We start from the raw sequence: 18,707 nt of genomic DNA, 5'->3' as shown, positions 1-18,707 counted from the left end.
ATGATCATTGTCCTGTGGCTACAGACTTGTTATACTATAATGTGTAATATTGGATTTTTGCATTAACAGTCTAAATTTAGGGGAAGGTTTCCGATTCAGGACTATAAACTGAGCCACTTTGTACTATATATTTATTATGAAATGCTTTTGTTTATCAGCTCCTTTTAGCCACAGTAAACCAATGGGTGGAATCAGAAAACTTCTAATATTTAGGAGGATAATTTCTATGGCTTCAAGCATTGATGGCCTATCCTCCCATGATTGTGATCGGTGGGTGTCTGGCCCACGGTGCCCCGATGATCAATAGAATGAGGGAGGGGGCGGTGCATCATTGTCTTCATAGGCAAAACTGCTCACCAATACGAGGCAGCTGTGCCTGGTATTGCTGCTCAGTCCTATTTCTGTGAAGGGGACTAAATTGCCGTTCCAGGCACAGCCACACTCGCATGTTCCAGAAACTGAACAAATAATAGGACCGTGTTTTCTTTTTTGTGGTCCGTGGCTTTTTTTCAAAACACAGCACAGTATTTTCCTTTTCTGGCTGTTCCTGATAGGCTTCTCTATAGGACTTTAACAATGCTAGGAAAAATGCATGTACAATATGAGACAAAATAAAAAAACGCTACTAAAAACGCATGTAAAAAAAACACTTAAAACGATTTTCAATAGCTTTTTTTTTGGGACGAGTTGTAGTTTCTCAATGATACCAATTAATGTGCCATATAATGTACTGGGAAACTTTGAATTATTTGGTGGGGTAGAATAAAAAGAAACCCAGCAATTTCCCCATTGTTTTTGGTGTGGTGTTTTTACTCTGCATTAAAAATGACGTGTTAACGTTATTTTGCGGGTCAATACGATTACGGCCATACCAAATTTGTATAATTTTTTTTTTTTATGTTTTACTACTTTTACAGAATAAAAACATTTTGTTAAAAAAAATATTTGTTTTGTGTCGCCATATTTTGAAACTCTTTTTTTATTTTTCTGTCAATGGAGCTGTGAGGGCTTGTTTTTATTGATCACTTTTTATTCAATTTTTTGGGGCAAGCAAGGCGACCAAAAAAACAGCAATTCTGGAATTTAACTTTTTTTTTTTCCTACGGTGTTCATCCAGTGGGTTAAATAACATGATATTTTAAGAGTGAAGACTTTAACGGACGCAGCAATAACAATTATGCAGCTTACATGCCGCGTTCGCTATTGACTGCGGTATCTAAGTGGTTAAACAGCCGGGATCAGAGTTGTCTCTGATGCCAGCCGTTAGAGCAGGGTGTCAGCTGTAATATATAACGGACACCCATAGTATATGGAGAGGGCTCAGCCTGTGAGCCCACTCCACACAACCCCCCTCCCCATGACATACATGCAGTGCTTGGCCGGAAGTAGGTTAAACAAACCTAAGCCGAAATCTGAAAACATTTTGACTGCAATAAATGACAATTATCCTGTTCCGAAATAAGTCATACTCCCCAAAGTCCAGAAATCGGGAGTTTCTTTTAAATGGGGCCTTCACACTGAAGAACTGCTTTAGCCATACTTGTGCCTGTTGGGCTCTGTTTTGCATTTTTTTTTTTTTGACGGATCCATGGGAGCATAAAGGGTCATAATGCCAACCATTGACTTCCATCAGGATTCAGTTTTATTTTTACTTTTTAGGGTATGTGCACACGACAACGCCAATTACGTCTGAAATTACAGAGCTATTTTCAGGGGAAAACCGCTCCTGAATGTCAGAAGTAATTGCATGTACTCGCGTTTTTCACGGCGTTTTTTATGGACGTAATTAGAGCTGTTCTTCATTGGAGTCAATGAAAAACTGCTCCAATTACATCCCAAGAAGTGTCCTGCACTTTTTTGACACGGCCATAATTTTACGTGCTGTCTTTTGACAGCGACGCGTAAAATGACAGCTCGTCTGCACAGAACATCGTAAGACCCATTGCAAGCAATGGGCAGATGTTTGCCGACGTATTGGAGCCGTCTTTTCAGGCGTAATTCGAAGCGTAAAACGCCTCCATTACGCCTGAAAATTGGTTGTGTGCACATACCCTTACTGTACAGAGTATCATAGCAGACTACGCCATTCTGCCTGCTAAAAGCAAAGGAATTCTGGCAGAACAGAGGTTAACTGAAGCATTTACTATCCGAAAATTCCCAGTGTGACAAGACTAGAAAATAGTGGCGATGCAGGCTCGAGAAGCCCAAATTGGACCATACACAAACACTATATTGTTAGTTGTGAACTTGGTTCACTGGTGATCTTCTTCCCTTTTTGTCAGTGTGAGAAAAATACCAAATAAACATCTAGATATTCCAGACCCCATTGAATATGACTATGGTGGTTAAGAGATAGTGGACAACAGACTGTGTACATTTCTGAGTATTGAGTAGATTTAATCAACTTCTATATATTTATACATGGTAAGATGCCTTCTATGTAGACTGCAAGTCATTTTTGAATTTGGCTGGTGTGCTTTTACGGCACTTGCACACTGCTGTATTATGGCTCCGTATTATACAGAGTGGTAACAGGTCTGCCATACATGTACATAGGGCCTCTACTGTATCTCCAATTTCTCACAGTGGCTTTTTCTGTCAGATCATGTACGAATCTAACAGAAGAAAAAGAGTCTAAGCATGTTCTTTCGGACTCCATATGTAGTGACGTATTCTAGACTAGTATTGCATATGGAGAATCTCTCCATACATACGGCACCTGAGTGAGCCTATACTACAGTGCTATAGGGCCCCTACTAAGTAGCTGTACGGCCTCCATGCACTGCCTTACAGGCTCTCAGGGCTCATCACAGGGGGAAAGAATTTCCCTGATGAAGCGCAACATGTTACTATTTGCATGGTGTTGCGCAAATTGAATGAACTGATAAATAATTATACATGCCAAGGTGCATCCAGCCTACATATGGAGATATTGATTTTTAAGGTGCCTTCTACAGACAGTAGTGTGTGCGTAGTCTAAAATTAGACAAACCTTGTAATTTTGGTATCAGGCCTATACACTGTGGCTCACATTTATCATGCAGTTTAGACTGGGTTTTGGGGTAAACTGCGACAAAAGAGTTGCAAATCCCGTGTGACAAATTTGCAGTAAAATTTGCAACATTTCTTGACACTCACCAAATTTGAAAAGTGGGTGTAGTAGAAAGTCTGAATATTAGGCAAATTTTTATGCAAATCTACACCCGCTCATAGGCGCAGATTTGTTTGTCTGCCTCTCGTTTTTCTGCACCATGTTTATTAGGCAATGTGCGCTATACAATTATTTGGTGCACATTATTGTATCCATGTCTGCTTTAGCCTTTGCATTACTACAATAATTACCCAGTTATAATAACCCAAATATTATGCACCACTGTGAGATTTTGTAAGGTCGTATTGTTTGATTTGTGCACTTATTAAATATCCTGTTAACACATAAGATGTGGCCACATTGTTTATCCTTTGTCCCCATTATGGATTTGTAAGAAAACCAGCACAGAACACAACTTCATTCATGGAGTCGCTTGTACTAATAATACTTTAATTAGGCCATATTAAAATAGAATTTATAAATAGAACTTTTTTTTAAAAGCTAATTCATGAAAGGCACATTGACAGCCCACTGCTTCTTCTAGTGGGTGATAAAAATGGTCTAATAACATAGAAAGCTACAACATGGTAAAAAACAAACAAACGCGTGTGGTGTTAGTAGATGTTGTTTTTCTTATTTCCGAAATCTGACATTGGACCTCATTTTAAAATTGCAAAATGATAGCCGGACGTGGCTGGTGGGATAAGAACATTTTATACCAACCACTGCTAGGATACACCGAGGTGTTCTGTTGTATAAGTTGAAGTGTATCTGTAAAACTGATAAATTGTATCCTATAAAACCAGACGTGGTGGTTATACTCACCATTGTCATATTGGAAGGAAACTGTCCATGCACTTTTTTACATTTATCAGGTCTCCTTTATGGAACCTTTTTCAAAAGTATAAATAATATGAGATACTCTAGTGCCGTCTCCGGAATTTAAATCGTCCTTTCCCTTTTTGACTGTTCTCTTCTTATTACTGTGGGGAGCCTGCAGCTCATGAATACACCGGACTCTGAAAACTGCACAGACTTCACTTTCAAAGGTCACCCGCTGGTTCATTCACCACATGTGAACACGTATCGTTCCGGCTCGCTATGGCGTGTGTTCGCTCCATAGTTGAACCGTTGCGTGCTGACGTGGTGAATAAACCAGCGGGTGACCTGTGAAAGGGAAGTCTGTGTGCTGTTACCGTCTTGCTTTACTGGATTATCTATAGGGAATCTATCTCTGTGGTAACGTGCAGTACTATTGTGGAGAGTGCGGCTCCTGAACTAATATTGTCTAAAGTATGTTTAAAAAAATTACACAAAGTAGGTGACAGATTCGCTTTAAGATACTGTTCTCCTTATGAAGGAGTTCTAAAATCAAATAAATAATGAACATACAACCTGTGGGACATTTGTTTTTTTTTTCACAAAGATCTGTGGTTAAAAAAATAGTGAGAGGAACAGAAGATCTATAAAACATAGAACATTTTATGGTGAAATGTAATATTAAATGACTCCTTTGAAATGAAGAACACACAACAAATGATATAATTGGTGGCATCCTGATTCTTGTCTAGTCAGTGATAACTACTACACCAGGCAAAACTGATCTACCGTGGTCTGCCTAGTGAAGGGCCTGAGGGGGCGGTGCATGACACAGGGATTCTGTCCTATTGTTCTTTTTAGTCCCGGTGTCATGCACCGCCACCTCAGGTCCCTCATTAGGCGTAATACTGTGTATCAATTTTGTCTGGAGCGTTTAAAAGACTTAGAAGTAAACAGTTGATTCTACAGTAAAAGGCTTGTTAAACAATGAAGTGCAAGCGGCTCTAGATTACCTACACCTACAAAAGGTCCTTTACACGTCTACATACTGACTTTTTACTTATATGCATAATTTAGGCTTCGTTCACACTGCTCCACTTCCTGCTTTTGTCAGACAGAATAGTGCTGTATTCTTTGCTATTCAAGTGAAGGGAAAAAAAGGGACCCTGGCGAACCCCTTAGCAGTAGATGGAATAAATTAGAATCTATTACAGAACAGATTTGCCATATCCATAAAGCCTGTGTGAACAGAGTGTTACGGTAACTGGAAAACATTGATCGAAATGTAAAACGAGAAATGTTGAGTCCCTTCTCACAATTACAAATCAAATGGGCTCAGCTGCATAAAAAACGTCTGCTGTGGTCCATGGTTATGACGTTCATGATCTTGGCCGTATTTGACACGTGTGAAGGTAATGACAATATAATTGTTAATGTACAGATTAAAGTATAACTCTGGTTATGCTAGTGGCCGCGTCTCCTGCCTGTAGTGTATGAGCAGGCAGGCAGTCTAGTTGCCTAGGCAACCATGTGATGCTGGAAACCTCTACTGCATTACAGTTGCCTAGGCAACCAGTCTGTCCGCTCTCCTTTGCTGAATCTCCTGCCATCGCTCTTAAACTTCAGGTAGGAGACGTGATCGCTGGTATAACTGGAGGTACACTGTAGACAGCATTCTGCCCCCTAAGAGCTCACAATCTATCCTTACAGTACAGGTGCAGTATAATACAGTGACCTGACTAGATCATCACGGAATCACTCTTTTCACAGAAAGGGATGATTCGCTTGAAATTAAAATTCTACAGCTGACCTTTACCAGTCATAACACGCATATATGATTACAAGGCGCTGCTAAAATCTCGATCACAAGGAAGCGGTGTTATTTGGCGATACTTTGGGCTATTATTATAATGCGGTCTCTTCCCCTGGTCATGCAGCGTATGTTCCCAAGTTATGAGCCGCATCAATACAGGATGATTTTGTAGTGCTTTTTCTAGTGTTGTACTTTACCATGTTTTTTCCGTTTTTTTTACTTTCCCTGTTGACATCAATAGAGAAAAACTCTTTAACCCCTTAATACCGAAGGTATTTTAAACCTTAATGACGAGCAATTTTTTAAGTTTTTCCATCGTCTCATTCAAAGAGCTATAACTTTTTTTGTTTTTGCGTCGACATAGCTGTATAAGGACTTTTTTTTTGCGGGACAAGTTGTATTTTAGAATAGCACCATTTTGGGGTACATATAATTTATTGATTAACTTTTTTTAGTGGGGTACTGGAAAAAAAAACAGGAATTTCGCCATTTGTTTTGCATATTAATTTTACGCCGTTTACCATGTGGTATAAATAACAATTTATTCAACGGGTCGTTACAATTGCAGCGATACCAAATTTATATGGATTTTTTTATGTTTTCCTACTTTTACACAGTAAAAACGCATTATTTTCAAAATTATTTGCTTTTGTGTCGCCATATGTTAAGAGCCATAACTTTTTTTATTTTTTGACCGATGCGGTTGTATGAGGGCTTTTTTTTTTGCGGGACGACTTGTAGTTTGTATTGGTACCATTTTGGAGTAGATGCGACGGTTTGATCAATTTTTATCAAATTCTTTTGAAGGCAGGATGAACAGAAAAAAGCAATTCTGGCGTTGTTTTTTATTATATTTTTTACGGCCTTCACCGTCCGGGTTAAATAATGTAATCATTTTATAGTTGGATTCGTTACGGATGTGGCGATACCAAATTTGAGTAACTTTTTTTCATAAAGTATTTTGTAAGGGGAAAATTTTTTTTATTTTTTTTACTTGGGACATTTATTTATTTATTTCAAACTTTATTTAACTTTTTTTTAACTTTATTTTTAGTCCCACTGGGGGACTTTACTGTGCAGACTTCTGATCGCTATTATAATACACTGCAATACTTCGGTATTGCAGTGTATTATTGCTGGTCAGTGTAAAACTAACAGGCACCTGCTAGGTCATGCCTCTGGCATAGCCGAACAGGCAGTCACTAAAGGCAGACCTGGGGGCCTTTGTTAGGCCCCCAGGCTGCCATAGAACCCATCGGCACCCCGCGATGCACGCGGGGATGCCAGTTCAATGAGAGAGGGAGCCCCCTCCCTCTAAAATCACTCAGATGCGGCGCTCGCTATTCAGCACCGCATCTGAGGGGTTAAATATGATCGGAGACAACTGCTAGTGGTCTCCGATCGTTGCCCTGAAGCCCGAGGCTGTTACTAACACCCCGCACGATGCGGGGAAAGTTCTTCTGAAGTGCTGACGTGGAAACGCGTCGCTTCAGAAGAACTACCCTGAACGGCCGACATAAAAACACTATACGCCGGTCGTTAAGGGGTTAAAACAAGAATCTATGACTATTTCCAAAAACTTAAAAAAATATAATAAATAAAAAAACAGCTGAGAGATTTATGGGGATTGTACAAAATTATAAAACATGGCTGCTTTCTTCCAAAAATAGCGCTACACCTGTTCACAGACTCTGCATACGGTATTGTAGTTTATTCCCATTCACTTTGATGGAGCTGAGCTGCACTAGCAGACACAACCGGTGTTTCTGAAAGAAAGCAGCCATGTTTTTCTAATCATGTACAACCCATTTAAAGGGGGTTTCCCATCTCCTCCGTCGAAACTCCTGCCGTTCCCAAGAATGAAGAGGCCGCAGCGCCAAACCAGCTCTTCACGGTTTTTCCCTGCACAGCCGAGAAGGGAACTGCAGCATAGTTTGATTCATGTAAATGGGGCTGATCAGAAAGGGACGGCATATCTTAGTAATATGCTATCACTTTATGAGTTTGAAATACCCCATTTAAGAACATTTTTATATGTTTTCCATTCACAACACCAAAAAGTATCGCCAAATATTCCAGCGCTCTACACAAAACAGTATAATTCTCTCATAATAAATTAAAATAAGATTTGGGGTTTAACAATCTCCCCTCCAGTCTGATGTACAGTAAAAGAGACTTCCTTATAACAACCGATCAGACGCTGCCTTTCATTTACATCAATCTTCACTTGCAAATTGTCAAGTGAAATATCTTTGGTTGCTCTGGGTAACACCACAAGCTTAATTATTTAAATTAATTTCAGCCATTTCCCCCCCCCCCCCCATTGTGTGACTATCCCATACACATAACTACCATTCATAATTTAGGTGGTAAGAACAATCATTAAAATTTCAGTACCTCATCTAACCAGTCTACACTACATGATAATACTACAATGCTGATTTCCCCATTTGTTCCCATTTACAGTCATCCGAATGGATGGTTTTATGTCAAACTTTTTTTTTTTTTTTTTTTTTTTTTACAATCCATCAGAATAGGGCAAATATGGCATTAAGACAAGCCATTGGCAGGTATGACATGTCACATTTAAGACTATAATAAATATCATCACGTCTATTTTCATCATCATGTTCACTATTGTGTTTCTGTAGTCCACCTCTAACTTGTGTGTTTATTGTGTCTCAAAACGTTTGACATGGCACCTATTAGTTGCCGAGTTCTCCTAGATGTGTATCTAGAAGGGTTGGAGGATCTTCAGAAGACTGAATAAGAGTGCCATGTGATCACCGTCATCATCGGGGGGAGGGCAAGTCTTCAATCTCCATATTGTTTAGGAGGAAAAGCTCAGGATAGGTGGTCAACCCCAGGTTATACTATGATAGAGAAAGAAAATACACATGAAAAATAGCACAGTCAAACAAGTAAACACAAAAAAACTACTCTACATGTGATTGGAGGTCTTCAGAAAACTGGAGATGTATACAAGATCTAGAATATAGGGCAATCTGGTGTAAGTTATACTACTGTATATGGATTGTCTGTGTGTGTGGATATATAATATATAACCGTGGTGCAGAACAGTCCAAAATTAATATAATGAAGCAATGTATACTACAGCCCCTCTGCAGGCTCTTGGCAAGTCCACAGTGCCAGGAGCCCTGAAGTTGGCGCTAGGTGCTCTCTGTTTTGGCTGTTTGACTTCAAGGTTATATGCAGGTTGGCAAGAAGAGGGGAAGAGGAAGTGGAGTATCCCATGATTGCAGGATCAGGCTACATGTCGTTTGTTTGTAGTCTGTAACCATGGAAACACATAGGTCTGCAAAGGAGCTGCACACACGTTACTCTAGGATATTTTTAAGACTATTTGCAGAGTTGCTTAATTTTCTATTTTAGACGCATTAAAGCACAAAGTTGTTGTAAAAATGCATATAGGCTTTCTATTTATATTCTAGTAGTTTCGAGAATAATATACAAATCTGAGCATGCCCCATTCCTCTTTGTATTTGTACTTACACCATCCACTGCCACTATTTGCAATGAAAGCTTGTAAAACAGTAAAAACATCATATATTCATAAGAAGGCAATACACACTATTATAATATAAACATCAGAGCGTCCAACTCGACAGCACCTTGGGTGATAAATAGAACATGATGGGAATTTTACAGAAGCACCCCCACTCCCTACCGCTCTTCTATTCTAACAAGAGCTATGAACTATGTATAACAATCATACGATGCACACACTGAAGCGAAGGGATAAACATCTATAAACTGCATATATGTCTCATAAAGTTATAAATGATATCTAAAGTAAAACATCCACAAGTAGCATAAAATAAGCTTTATAACCCTGGTGTATTTTCATATTTGGTGAATATGTTTATATTACATATAGGGCTTTCTTATACCTGTTCATATATTCCTAGAAATGCCTTTTTTCGGACAATGGGAAAATAGGGGAAAAAAAACCAAACATTTGAAATATATTAACCTTTAAAAAGGGTGTTTCAGTTTTCCACCACCGGCCTCCATTTGTCTTGCAGCCCCATTGTTTGTCACTACCCGATGTCACTTAACTGCGACTATCACTCTTTAATCGCTGCAGTAATGTTTTGTTCATAGTCAATATCGAGGACATGTCATCGCTTTGGGATGTAAACATTAAAGTGGTAGCGGACCAAAGCAGTATTTTAGAGGTAAGTATATTCAATTTCAATTGTTGGAAACCCCTTTAAAGGGAACCTGTCACCAGCATTTCACCTATTGAACTTCTCCCTCACTGGCTGCTGCTATCAAAAGTTCATTGCCGTTATCCCCTCCTAAACTCCTCTTCCGACTGTAAATAACGGTCTGCAAACATTTTGCGCCTTTTATTGTAATAATCCGGTGTCCCTTTGTGCGCACACACCAGTAGAGGACACCAATGCACAGGCGCAGTATTTTGTGTGCTGGGGGAAGGTGAGGAGCTGTCAATCAAAAGTAAGGAGGCGGGGTAAACTCGGAAAGACTTGAGGAACGTAAATATGACACTTTTCAAACAAAGATTTGACTCTTTTCAAATGAAGATTTGACTCTTTTCTGCTCATTAGCATACGGTGTGGGAACACGAAAAACCTGAATACTAAAGCTACAGAGCCGACTAAGAAGACAATTATAGGTTATATAGAAATGATTTTTCACCCACTACAACCTGGTATTGCTGGTTTAATAGGTGAAATGCTGGTGACAAGTTCCCTTTAAGTACCAGTAAAAAAGAAACCCAAAACAACTCGTAGTCGCTTCCTACAGGGGGCATTACTCCTGCTTACTTGTGGATGACTGTACAGCTTTTAAGGGAGTCCTCAACAGGCACTACTTGATTCTGTGATGGTATACACAAGAAGGATAGAGCTTGTATATCAAAACTGGTTCACAGACTCTTGGAAATTCTGATGGATGGTATCTCTAATCCCAAAGACCAATGTGGGAGCTAACAAAAACTGTGTAGGGTGTTGATCATTGACAAGTGGGTGCTATTGCTTAGATGGAAAATTCAGGACTAGAGAATTGTGTACCAGATGGGGTCATCTTGGGTGATAACATGACCGCATTACTGTATTAATATGGAAATGGCATGAGATGATTAAACCAGGGCATGGTCTTAAAGTCTGGATACTTATATTTATTTATGTATACAGCTGCTGAAGATGAGATATTCACATAACTCCCCCTTGTTATTCTGTGGTTGGAGCGGACATAGTTATAGTGATACATAAATTGGATCCACGTAACTTTGTCAGTGTAATTTTATCATTTTACCCATTTTGCGCCTTTTATGGTAATAATCCGGTAGTCTTGTTCGTTCCTCTTCTTACGCCTGCCCACCACCAACTGCCCTGAATGGCAAAATCTTGCCTAACGTAGCATGCATGTCAAGTATGGTCTGACACCCTTCCCTGCTTCGTCCGGGTCTCAAATCTAGTTACTGCGCATACGCCGCTATCGTGTCCCATTGTGCGCACGCACCATAACAGGACATCTATGCGCAAGCACAGGATTTCGTGTGTGCTGTGTGGAGGCTAGGAACTGTCAATCAAAAGTAAGGAGGTGGGGTAAACTCAGAAAGGCTTGAGGAATGAAGATATGACTGTTATGCTCATTAGCATACGGCGCAGGAATACTAAAGGTACAGAACCTACTTAGAAGATAATTATAGGTTACATAAAAATTATTTTTCACCCACTTCTACCAGGTATTTCTGGTTTAATAGGTGAATGCTGGTGACAGGTTCCATTTAAGTCTAGGACTCTTTATTTCAAGAGAGTGTTGTTGTTGTTGACAAGCAATTACAACTATCTACATTGTGAGGGACATAAACTAAAACACTCCTGACCTGCACAATGGTCGTCTGTACTTATGTCCGGGTATTCTTTGATTTTTGCCCTCTGCCGGTTAACATTACCATTGAGGTGCACGCTCGCTCTTTCATAGGCCATACATTAATTCAGATACACTTGTTTGGAAAAAAAATTCTCTCTTCATCCATGTTGTTTCATTTTGGAAGAAGCAGATCCAGCTGAAAAGTCCTAACACGAGTATAAATGCCCTGAAGATCACTTCAAAACAGGTGATTCAAGCTATACTGTAAAGCCAGCCATATACAGTCATGGACAAAATTGTTGGTACCCTTCCGTTAAAGAAAGAGAAACCCACAATGGTCACTGAAATAACTTGAAACTGACAATAGTAGTAATACATTTTAATTTACTGAAAATCAACTAATGTAAATCAGGACATTGCTTTTGAATTGTGTTTCAACAGAAATGTTTTAAAAACAAACTAATGAAACTGGCCAAGACAAAAATTATGGTACTCTTAACTTAAAGGGGTTTTCCACCTTCTGACAACTGATGACCTATCCACTGCAGCTCGGCCGCTATTCCGTGGCCAGAGCGAACTGCTACCGGCATGTACGTCCAGTGCGCAGAGGCACCGGACCAGCTGATCTCTGTGGTGCCTGGGTGTCAGACCCCCACAGATCATGTACTGATGACCTATTCGGTCATCCGTTGTCAGAAGGTGGAAAATATTAAGTTGCACAACTTTTTGACTGCGCTGCAAAGAAACGATTTCTGTAAGGGTATGTTCACACGGCCAAATTACGGACGTAATTCGGGCTTTTTACGCCTGGAATTACGTCTGAAATTACGGCTTGAAAGCGTTGACAAACATCTGCCCATTGAAAGCAATGGGCTGACGTTTGTCTGTTCACACGAGGCGTATATTTACGCGTCGCTGTCAAAAGACGGCGCGTAAATAGACGCCCGCGCCAAAGAAGTGTCCTGTCACTTCTTGGGACGTAATTGGAGCCATTATTCATTGACTCCAATGAAAAGCAGCGCCAATTACGTCCGTAATGGACGCGGCGTTCAAGCGCCTGCACATGCCGTTACGGCTGAAATGACGGGGCTGTTTTCTCCTGAAAACAGCCCCGTAATTTCGGCCGTAACAGACGTGCACGTGTGAACATACCCTTAACTCTCAATGAGACTTCTGCATCTGTCCACAGGTATTTTGGCCGGTCCTCGTGAGCAAACTGCTCCAGCTCTCTCAGGTTTGAAGGGTGCCTTCTTCAGACTGCATGTTTCAGCTCCTTCCACAGATGTTCACTAGGATTTAGATCAGGGCTCATAGAAGCCACTTCAGAATAGTCCAATGCTTTGCTCTTAGCCATTCTTGGATGTTTTTAGCTGTGTGTTTTGGGTCATTATCCTGTTGGAGGACCTGTGACTGAGACCAAGCCTTCTGACACTGGGCAGCACATTTCGCTCCAGAATGCCTTGATAGTCTTGAGATTTCATTTTAGCCTGCACAGATTCAAGACTCCATGTGCCAGATGCAGCAAAGCAGCCCCAAAACATAACCGAGCCTCCCCCATGTTTCATGGTTGGTACAATGTTTTTTTTCTTTGTATGCTTCATTTTTGCATCTGTCAACATAGAGCTGATGTGACTTGCCAAAAAGTTCCAGTTTTGTCTCACCTGTCCAAAGATGGCCTCTTTGGTTACAATTCGTATTATTCGTCTCCTCAATTTGTCATCAATTTTCCTCTTGTGGCAACGTCCAAGGAGGTTGGCTATAGTCCCATAGACCTTAAACTTCTGAATAATGTGTGCAACTGTAGTAAGAGGAACATCAAGCTGTTTGGAGATGGTCTTATAGCCCATGTTTGTCTACAGATTTCTTTCTAATTTCCTGAGACAACGTTCTCCTTTCTTTGGTAAATGTTCAGTGTGGTACCCACCATGATACCAAACAGCACAGTGGCTACTTTTCACTTTTTAAATAGGCAAACTGACTGATTACAAGTGTGAAGACACCTGTGGTGCTAATTACAGATCACACCATCATTTTTGTCCAGGGCAGTTTTATTAGTTTGATTTTGAAAGATTTTTCTGTTGAACCACAATTGTACATTAGTTAATTTTGAGTAAATTAAAATGTATTATTACTTTTGTCAGTTTCAAGTTATTTCATGACCTTTGTGGGTTTTTCCTTTTTCTTTAATGGAAGGGTACCAACAATTTTGACCACGACTGTATATAGCACAAACGCTTGCTCAGCTGAGAGCGATCTACCTGTACTCCCCTTTTTTTGTCAGGCAGAACAAATCTGCCTCACAATTCCTTCAGGTTTTGCCTCCCATTGATTTCAATGGGAGCTCAGAGGCGAAAAATACTCAAAGAAAGAGCATGGCGCTTTTTGTTTCCCGCGAGCGGCTAAAAGCGGCCCGGGCAAATAAAAAAGTCTCGACCTCCCATTAAAATCAATAGGGCCAATTTGGGTAGTTTCTTGGCGCTGATTCCATGTCAAAATCAGTGCCAAATAAACGCATTGTTGGCCGAATCTCCTGGACCGAACACAGTTCAGGGAGCCGGGCTCCTTGCATCATAGTTCAGTATGGCGCTAGGTGTCCCTGCCTCCCCGTAGGAATACGGTCCCATACTGAACATGTTCCAGTACGGGACAATATTCCCGCGGGGAGGCAGGGACACCTAGCGTCATACATAACTATGATGCTAGGAGACCGGCTCCCTGAACTGTGTTCGGTCTAGGACAAGCGGTCCGTATATCACGGACCACACACGGTCGTGTGCATAAAGCCTTAATGTGCACGCTTGAAATCGGTCAAGTGTGCATGTTGATGTCAAAATGGAGTAGCTTATCCCGCCTTTCCCCTGACGGCGGATGTCGGGGGAAAGGCAGATTTAACATGTTGAAATGTAACATGTCCTCTCCTTTGTTCCCGAGATAAGCCACTGCAAGAGGTCTCTGGCAGCAGCTTATTCCTCCCTTCCCACTTAATGCACATGCACACGCTAAGCAAAGCATGCATGTGTATGCGGGAGTCATGAGGAATAGTCGTCGACCAAACCTGCGTTCCGCTGACAGCTATCTTAAAGAGGCTCTGTCACCACATTATAAGTGGCCTATATTGTACATGATGTGATCGGCGCTGTAATGTAGATTACAGCAGTGTTTTTTTATTTAGAAAAACTATCATTTTTTACGGAGTTACAAACTATTTTAGCTTTATGCTAATGAGTTTCTTAATGCCCAACTGGGCGTTTTACTTTTTGACCATGTGGGCGTTGTGGAGAGAAGTGTATGACGCTGACCAATCAGTGACCAATCAGCGTCATACACTTCTCCCTATTCATTTACACAGCACATAGTGATCCTGCGTTGTTTACTATGTTCAGCCACATACACACACATTAACGTTACTCAAGTGTCCTGACAATGAATAGACATCACCTCCAGCCAGGACGTGTATTCAGAATCCTGACACTTCGCTAACGTTTGTGGTTGATTTACAGTACAGCAGGCGTAGTCTCGCTGTAAATGACAGTTTACAGCGTAATCTCGCGAGACTACGCCTGCTGTGCTGTATTCAGGATGTATCAGGATTCTGAATACACATCCCGTCCCGGACACTTGAGTAACGTTAATGTGTATGTGACTGCACATAGTGATCTAGCAGGATCACTATGTGCAGAATAAATGAATGGGGAGAAGTGTATGAAGCTGATTGGTCAGCGTCATACACTTCTCTGTACAACGCCCACTTGGTCTAAAGTGAAACACGCCCAGTTGTCCATTAAGAAAGTCATTAGCATAAATCTAAAATAGGTCATAACTCCGACAAAAATCTTAGTTTTTCTAAATAAAAAAAACTTCTGTTATCTACATTACAGCGCCGATCACATTATGTAGAAGATAGGGTACTTATAATGTGGTGACAGAGCCTCTTTAAAGGGATTATCCAGTTGTTTTTTTATTTGTAAAATAGGAAATTATAGTTTTCTAATATACATGTATTAAAAATTCTGCTCACATACATTTCTTATAGCGCATGAGGCCCCTGTCACAGTAGAATGGTATACAGATAAGTCCTGTGTAATGCATCAACGGGCTAACTGAATATGACTAAACATGGTGTCAGTCACGTAACCCCCCTCCTACATCATGTGCCCCCTCGCATTCAGTTAGTAACAGGGTTACATGACTTGTTGGGGTCACATAGAGGACACATCCGTGGGTTAAGTGAATAGAACTAATGGTGGAATAATGATGGACAACTGCTTCACTGTGCCTGTATTTACCGTCTTTAGATGATTTTTAAAATGGCTGCCTCTCTCTAGGGGATGTTGTCATGTTAATAAAGTTGAATATAAAAAAAACAAAGGAAAGCACAAGAGACCGGGAGAATGGAAGAACTGCTCCTCACAGACACGTACAGACATAACGATGAGATGTTGCTCTAGGTAACAATTCACTTTATAATTTCTGCTCCTCAATAACCTACTATTCACCTGTTCTATACCTGGACAGTGTTAGCTGAATGCCAATGGTCACATGACTTCGGCCATGTTTAGTCCATTCAGTTATCTCATGGACTAATCATTGGGCTATACCATTTTTTTCTTAGACAAAGGCAACTACTATATTTAAAAAAAAGGTATGTGAACAGAATTTTAAATATGTATATATTAGATATCTGTATGATTTCATATTCTAGAAATAAAATAAAACAAATTGAAAGTGGACAACCCCTTTAAGCGTATGAGCAGCTTTAATTCTACGATTCTTTCAGGTGCTGATCATTGCCGTACTGATCCATGGTTATCTTAAAGAGTCTGCTTTGTGGGTTCAATAAATTAACATGAATGGTTCTTCTTATCTCCTGTTCAGTCTTCCTCCTCAGAGACTTAAATATTACGGTAAAATATGTCAATGGATCAGGTCGCTATATGTAGTGACTGCTCTGTATAAAACATTACTTATTACATTGTCCATGATATTAATTTCATTATATGCAAAAATTAATTTGGTTGAAGGCACAGGTAAGAATTTACAGTGGTTATTTTTCAGCATTGGTGTCTGTCAATATGCGGAAAGATTTTATGAAACACCCCTAATCCATACAGTACAGGATGCTGAAGTAGTGTGCGTGGCATTGTTAATTATCATAGTTAAAGAAGACCTCCAGTTAAAAACAACTTTCCATGTCTGCATTCCTCCCCGACTGTATACCACACTCTACACTACTTCTATATATACTGTACATACTTTTTGAACTGCTGCCTTGTTTGTGCTTTAAAAAAGCCTCCATCTTGATCCTTAGATTTCCCCAGCTTTCTCTTCCTATCTGCTTTGCTATCAATCCCATGATGCTACAGCACAGCATCACATGACCAGCTAAAGACCATACCATTTCTGCATGCTGGGGGACAGTGATTATCATTCTCCTAAATAAGCTGAGAAACCATAAGTATACAGACGGAGGTTGCACTATATTATTCTACATTATACCTGTGTGACAGGAACCTCTATCAGTAGTAGGTGATGATAGAGCTTTGTGTCGTTCCCCCCCCCCGCCCCCACCTGTGCAGAACTAGTGTAGTACAGGAAGTGCTGAAGCCTGTGATGGGTGACACATAGATCTCCATAGACTGAGCAACTATCTGTCTGATAGAAATAGAAGCGGCAAGAAAAATAACAACAGGTGAGAGACTGACACACAGAATACCAGAATGGTAGATATTGGAAAGTTTTGTTTTGGCCGGAGTGCACCTTTAATATGGAGAAATACACAGCAAGGTGGCAATATAAATAAATGTAAAGTTGTCTTGTAAATATTCATTGTGTTCAGAAGCAGATTTCTTTACAATGCAAAAGGAGCCATAACTTGCTGTGCTCCACTGTACAATCTTCTGCATCTTTCTTGTGTCAGTGGATGCTGGATCAGATTATACTGCACTAAATCCTTCCATCATATTTTCCCCTTCATTTTATTTTGCAGCTTGTATTCATCCACAGAGTATAGCATTAAACAGCCATATACTGGGTCTTCTACAATGTCCATGATTTTCCCATTAAAAAGTGACAAGCAACATGACTGCTGGAGTATCTTACAGCCCTGTAATAAGTACTGGTGACACAGGCACTGCCCATGACCAAACATGATCTTCAGTTATGGCGTGTAACTAATGCGATACGGTAAAACGACACAATTTACTGTCAGTAAGAAGTAGGTGTAGAATGTTATTCTACGAAGATGTTCATGGTCGGTCATGAGCGAACCCCTTTGATGACTTTGTTTAGACGTTCGTAGTGACCTGACAGCTGCTTTAAACTACAGTCTGATGCAGCATAGGATAGAGGGAAGGCGCTGAGCTCGGCGATACATAGTCTTCTATGATTTAATTCAACATTTTAATATAAAAAGCGGTTTATGGTTCAAACGAGTTTTATTGATTTTGCCATAGAAAAGTCATACATATAAACGTTTGTCAGGTAAAAAGATGCATTTAGCAACTGTGCAGTGTCAATGGGTGTTTGCAGGTCATCAATGGCAACAGATGCAAAGATTGTATTAGAGACCAAGATGTTGCAAGTGAATAAATCCCATAATGGCAGATGACACCACATTCGTAAATTTGGTACAGTAAATAACATGGGCTCAAGGAGCCAACATAGAAACAAATAAAAAAGACCTTATTAGACAAAGACAAATGGATAGAGAGGAGACTAGAAGACAGAATTGAGTGTCGGGGGAGGGGTATATATGCTTGTGCAAAGGGAAGTCATCCCCAGGTAACACTTAGTAGATCAGTTAGAATTTGGGATAGCGCCACCGTTAGCCTATTGGGAAAAGTGAGGGGAATCTCGAAGGGTATAATAAAACCCCCTGAACAGTCAACGGGGCGTGTACTGTCAAGGGGGCGTGTTACTATGGCTGTGACGCTGTCCAATCAGATATGGACAGTGCCACAGCATAAGAGAGTTTGTGATTGCAGTCTTTTCATCCGAACAGGCAAGGGGGCGTGTCAATGCTTCAGACAGAGCTGTGGAGAGGATGCGCTCTCTCATCTCTTGTGAGAGATCAGTCTTGTACTTCTGACAAACTGGCAAGGGGGCATGTCACTGCTACGGACA

The 18,707-nt window shown here is 40.4% G+C and overlaps 1 protein-coding gene across 2 annotated transcripts in view; it reads right to left on the bottom strand.

The window, feature by feature from the left end:
* Positions 1-3,524: 3,524 nt before the first annotated feature.
* SLC11A2 (solute carrier family 11 member 2) overlaps positions 3,525-18,707 on the bottom strand; it is an 80,118-nt gene continuing 64,935 nt past the window's right edge. Inside the window, exons 17-18 of one of the 2 annotated variants that reach the window (XM_075851946.1) lie at positions 9,237-9,266; positions 3,525-8,596 (exon numbers count right to left, since the gene is read on the bottom strand). In XM_075851946.1, the coding sequence (XP_075708061.1) occupies positions 8,516-8,596; positions 9,237-9,266 (111 nt within the window). In that variant the 3' untranslated portion in view covers positions 3,525-8,515. The remainder of the gene's footprint in view (positions 8,597-9,236; positions 9,267-18,707) is intronic. The other variant, XM_075851947.1, reaches the window with a different exon arrangement.

Source organism: Rhinoderma darwinii, chromosome 2 (genome assembly GCF_050947455.1).
Source record: "Rhinoderma darwinii isolate aRhiDar2 chromosome 2, aRhiDar2.hap1, whole genome shotgun sequence".
Lineage (NCBI taxonomy): Eukaryota > Metazoa > Chordata > Amphibia > Anura > Rhinodermatidae > Rhinoderma > Rhinoderma darwinii.
The sequence above is the reverse complement of the archived record's forward strand: the minus strand, read 5'-3'. Positions and strand labels throughout refer to the sequence as shown.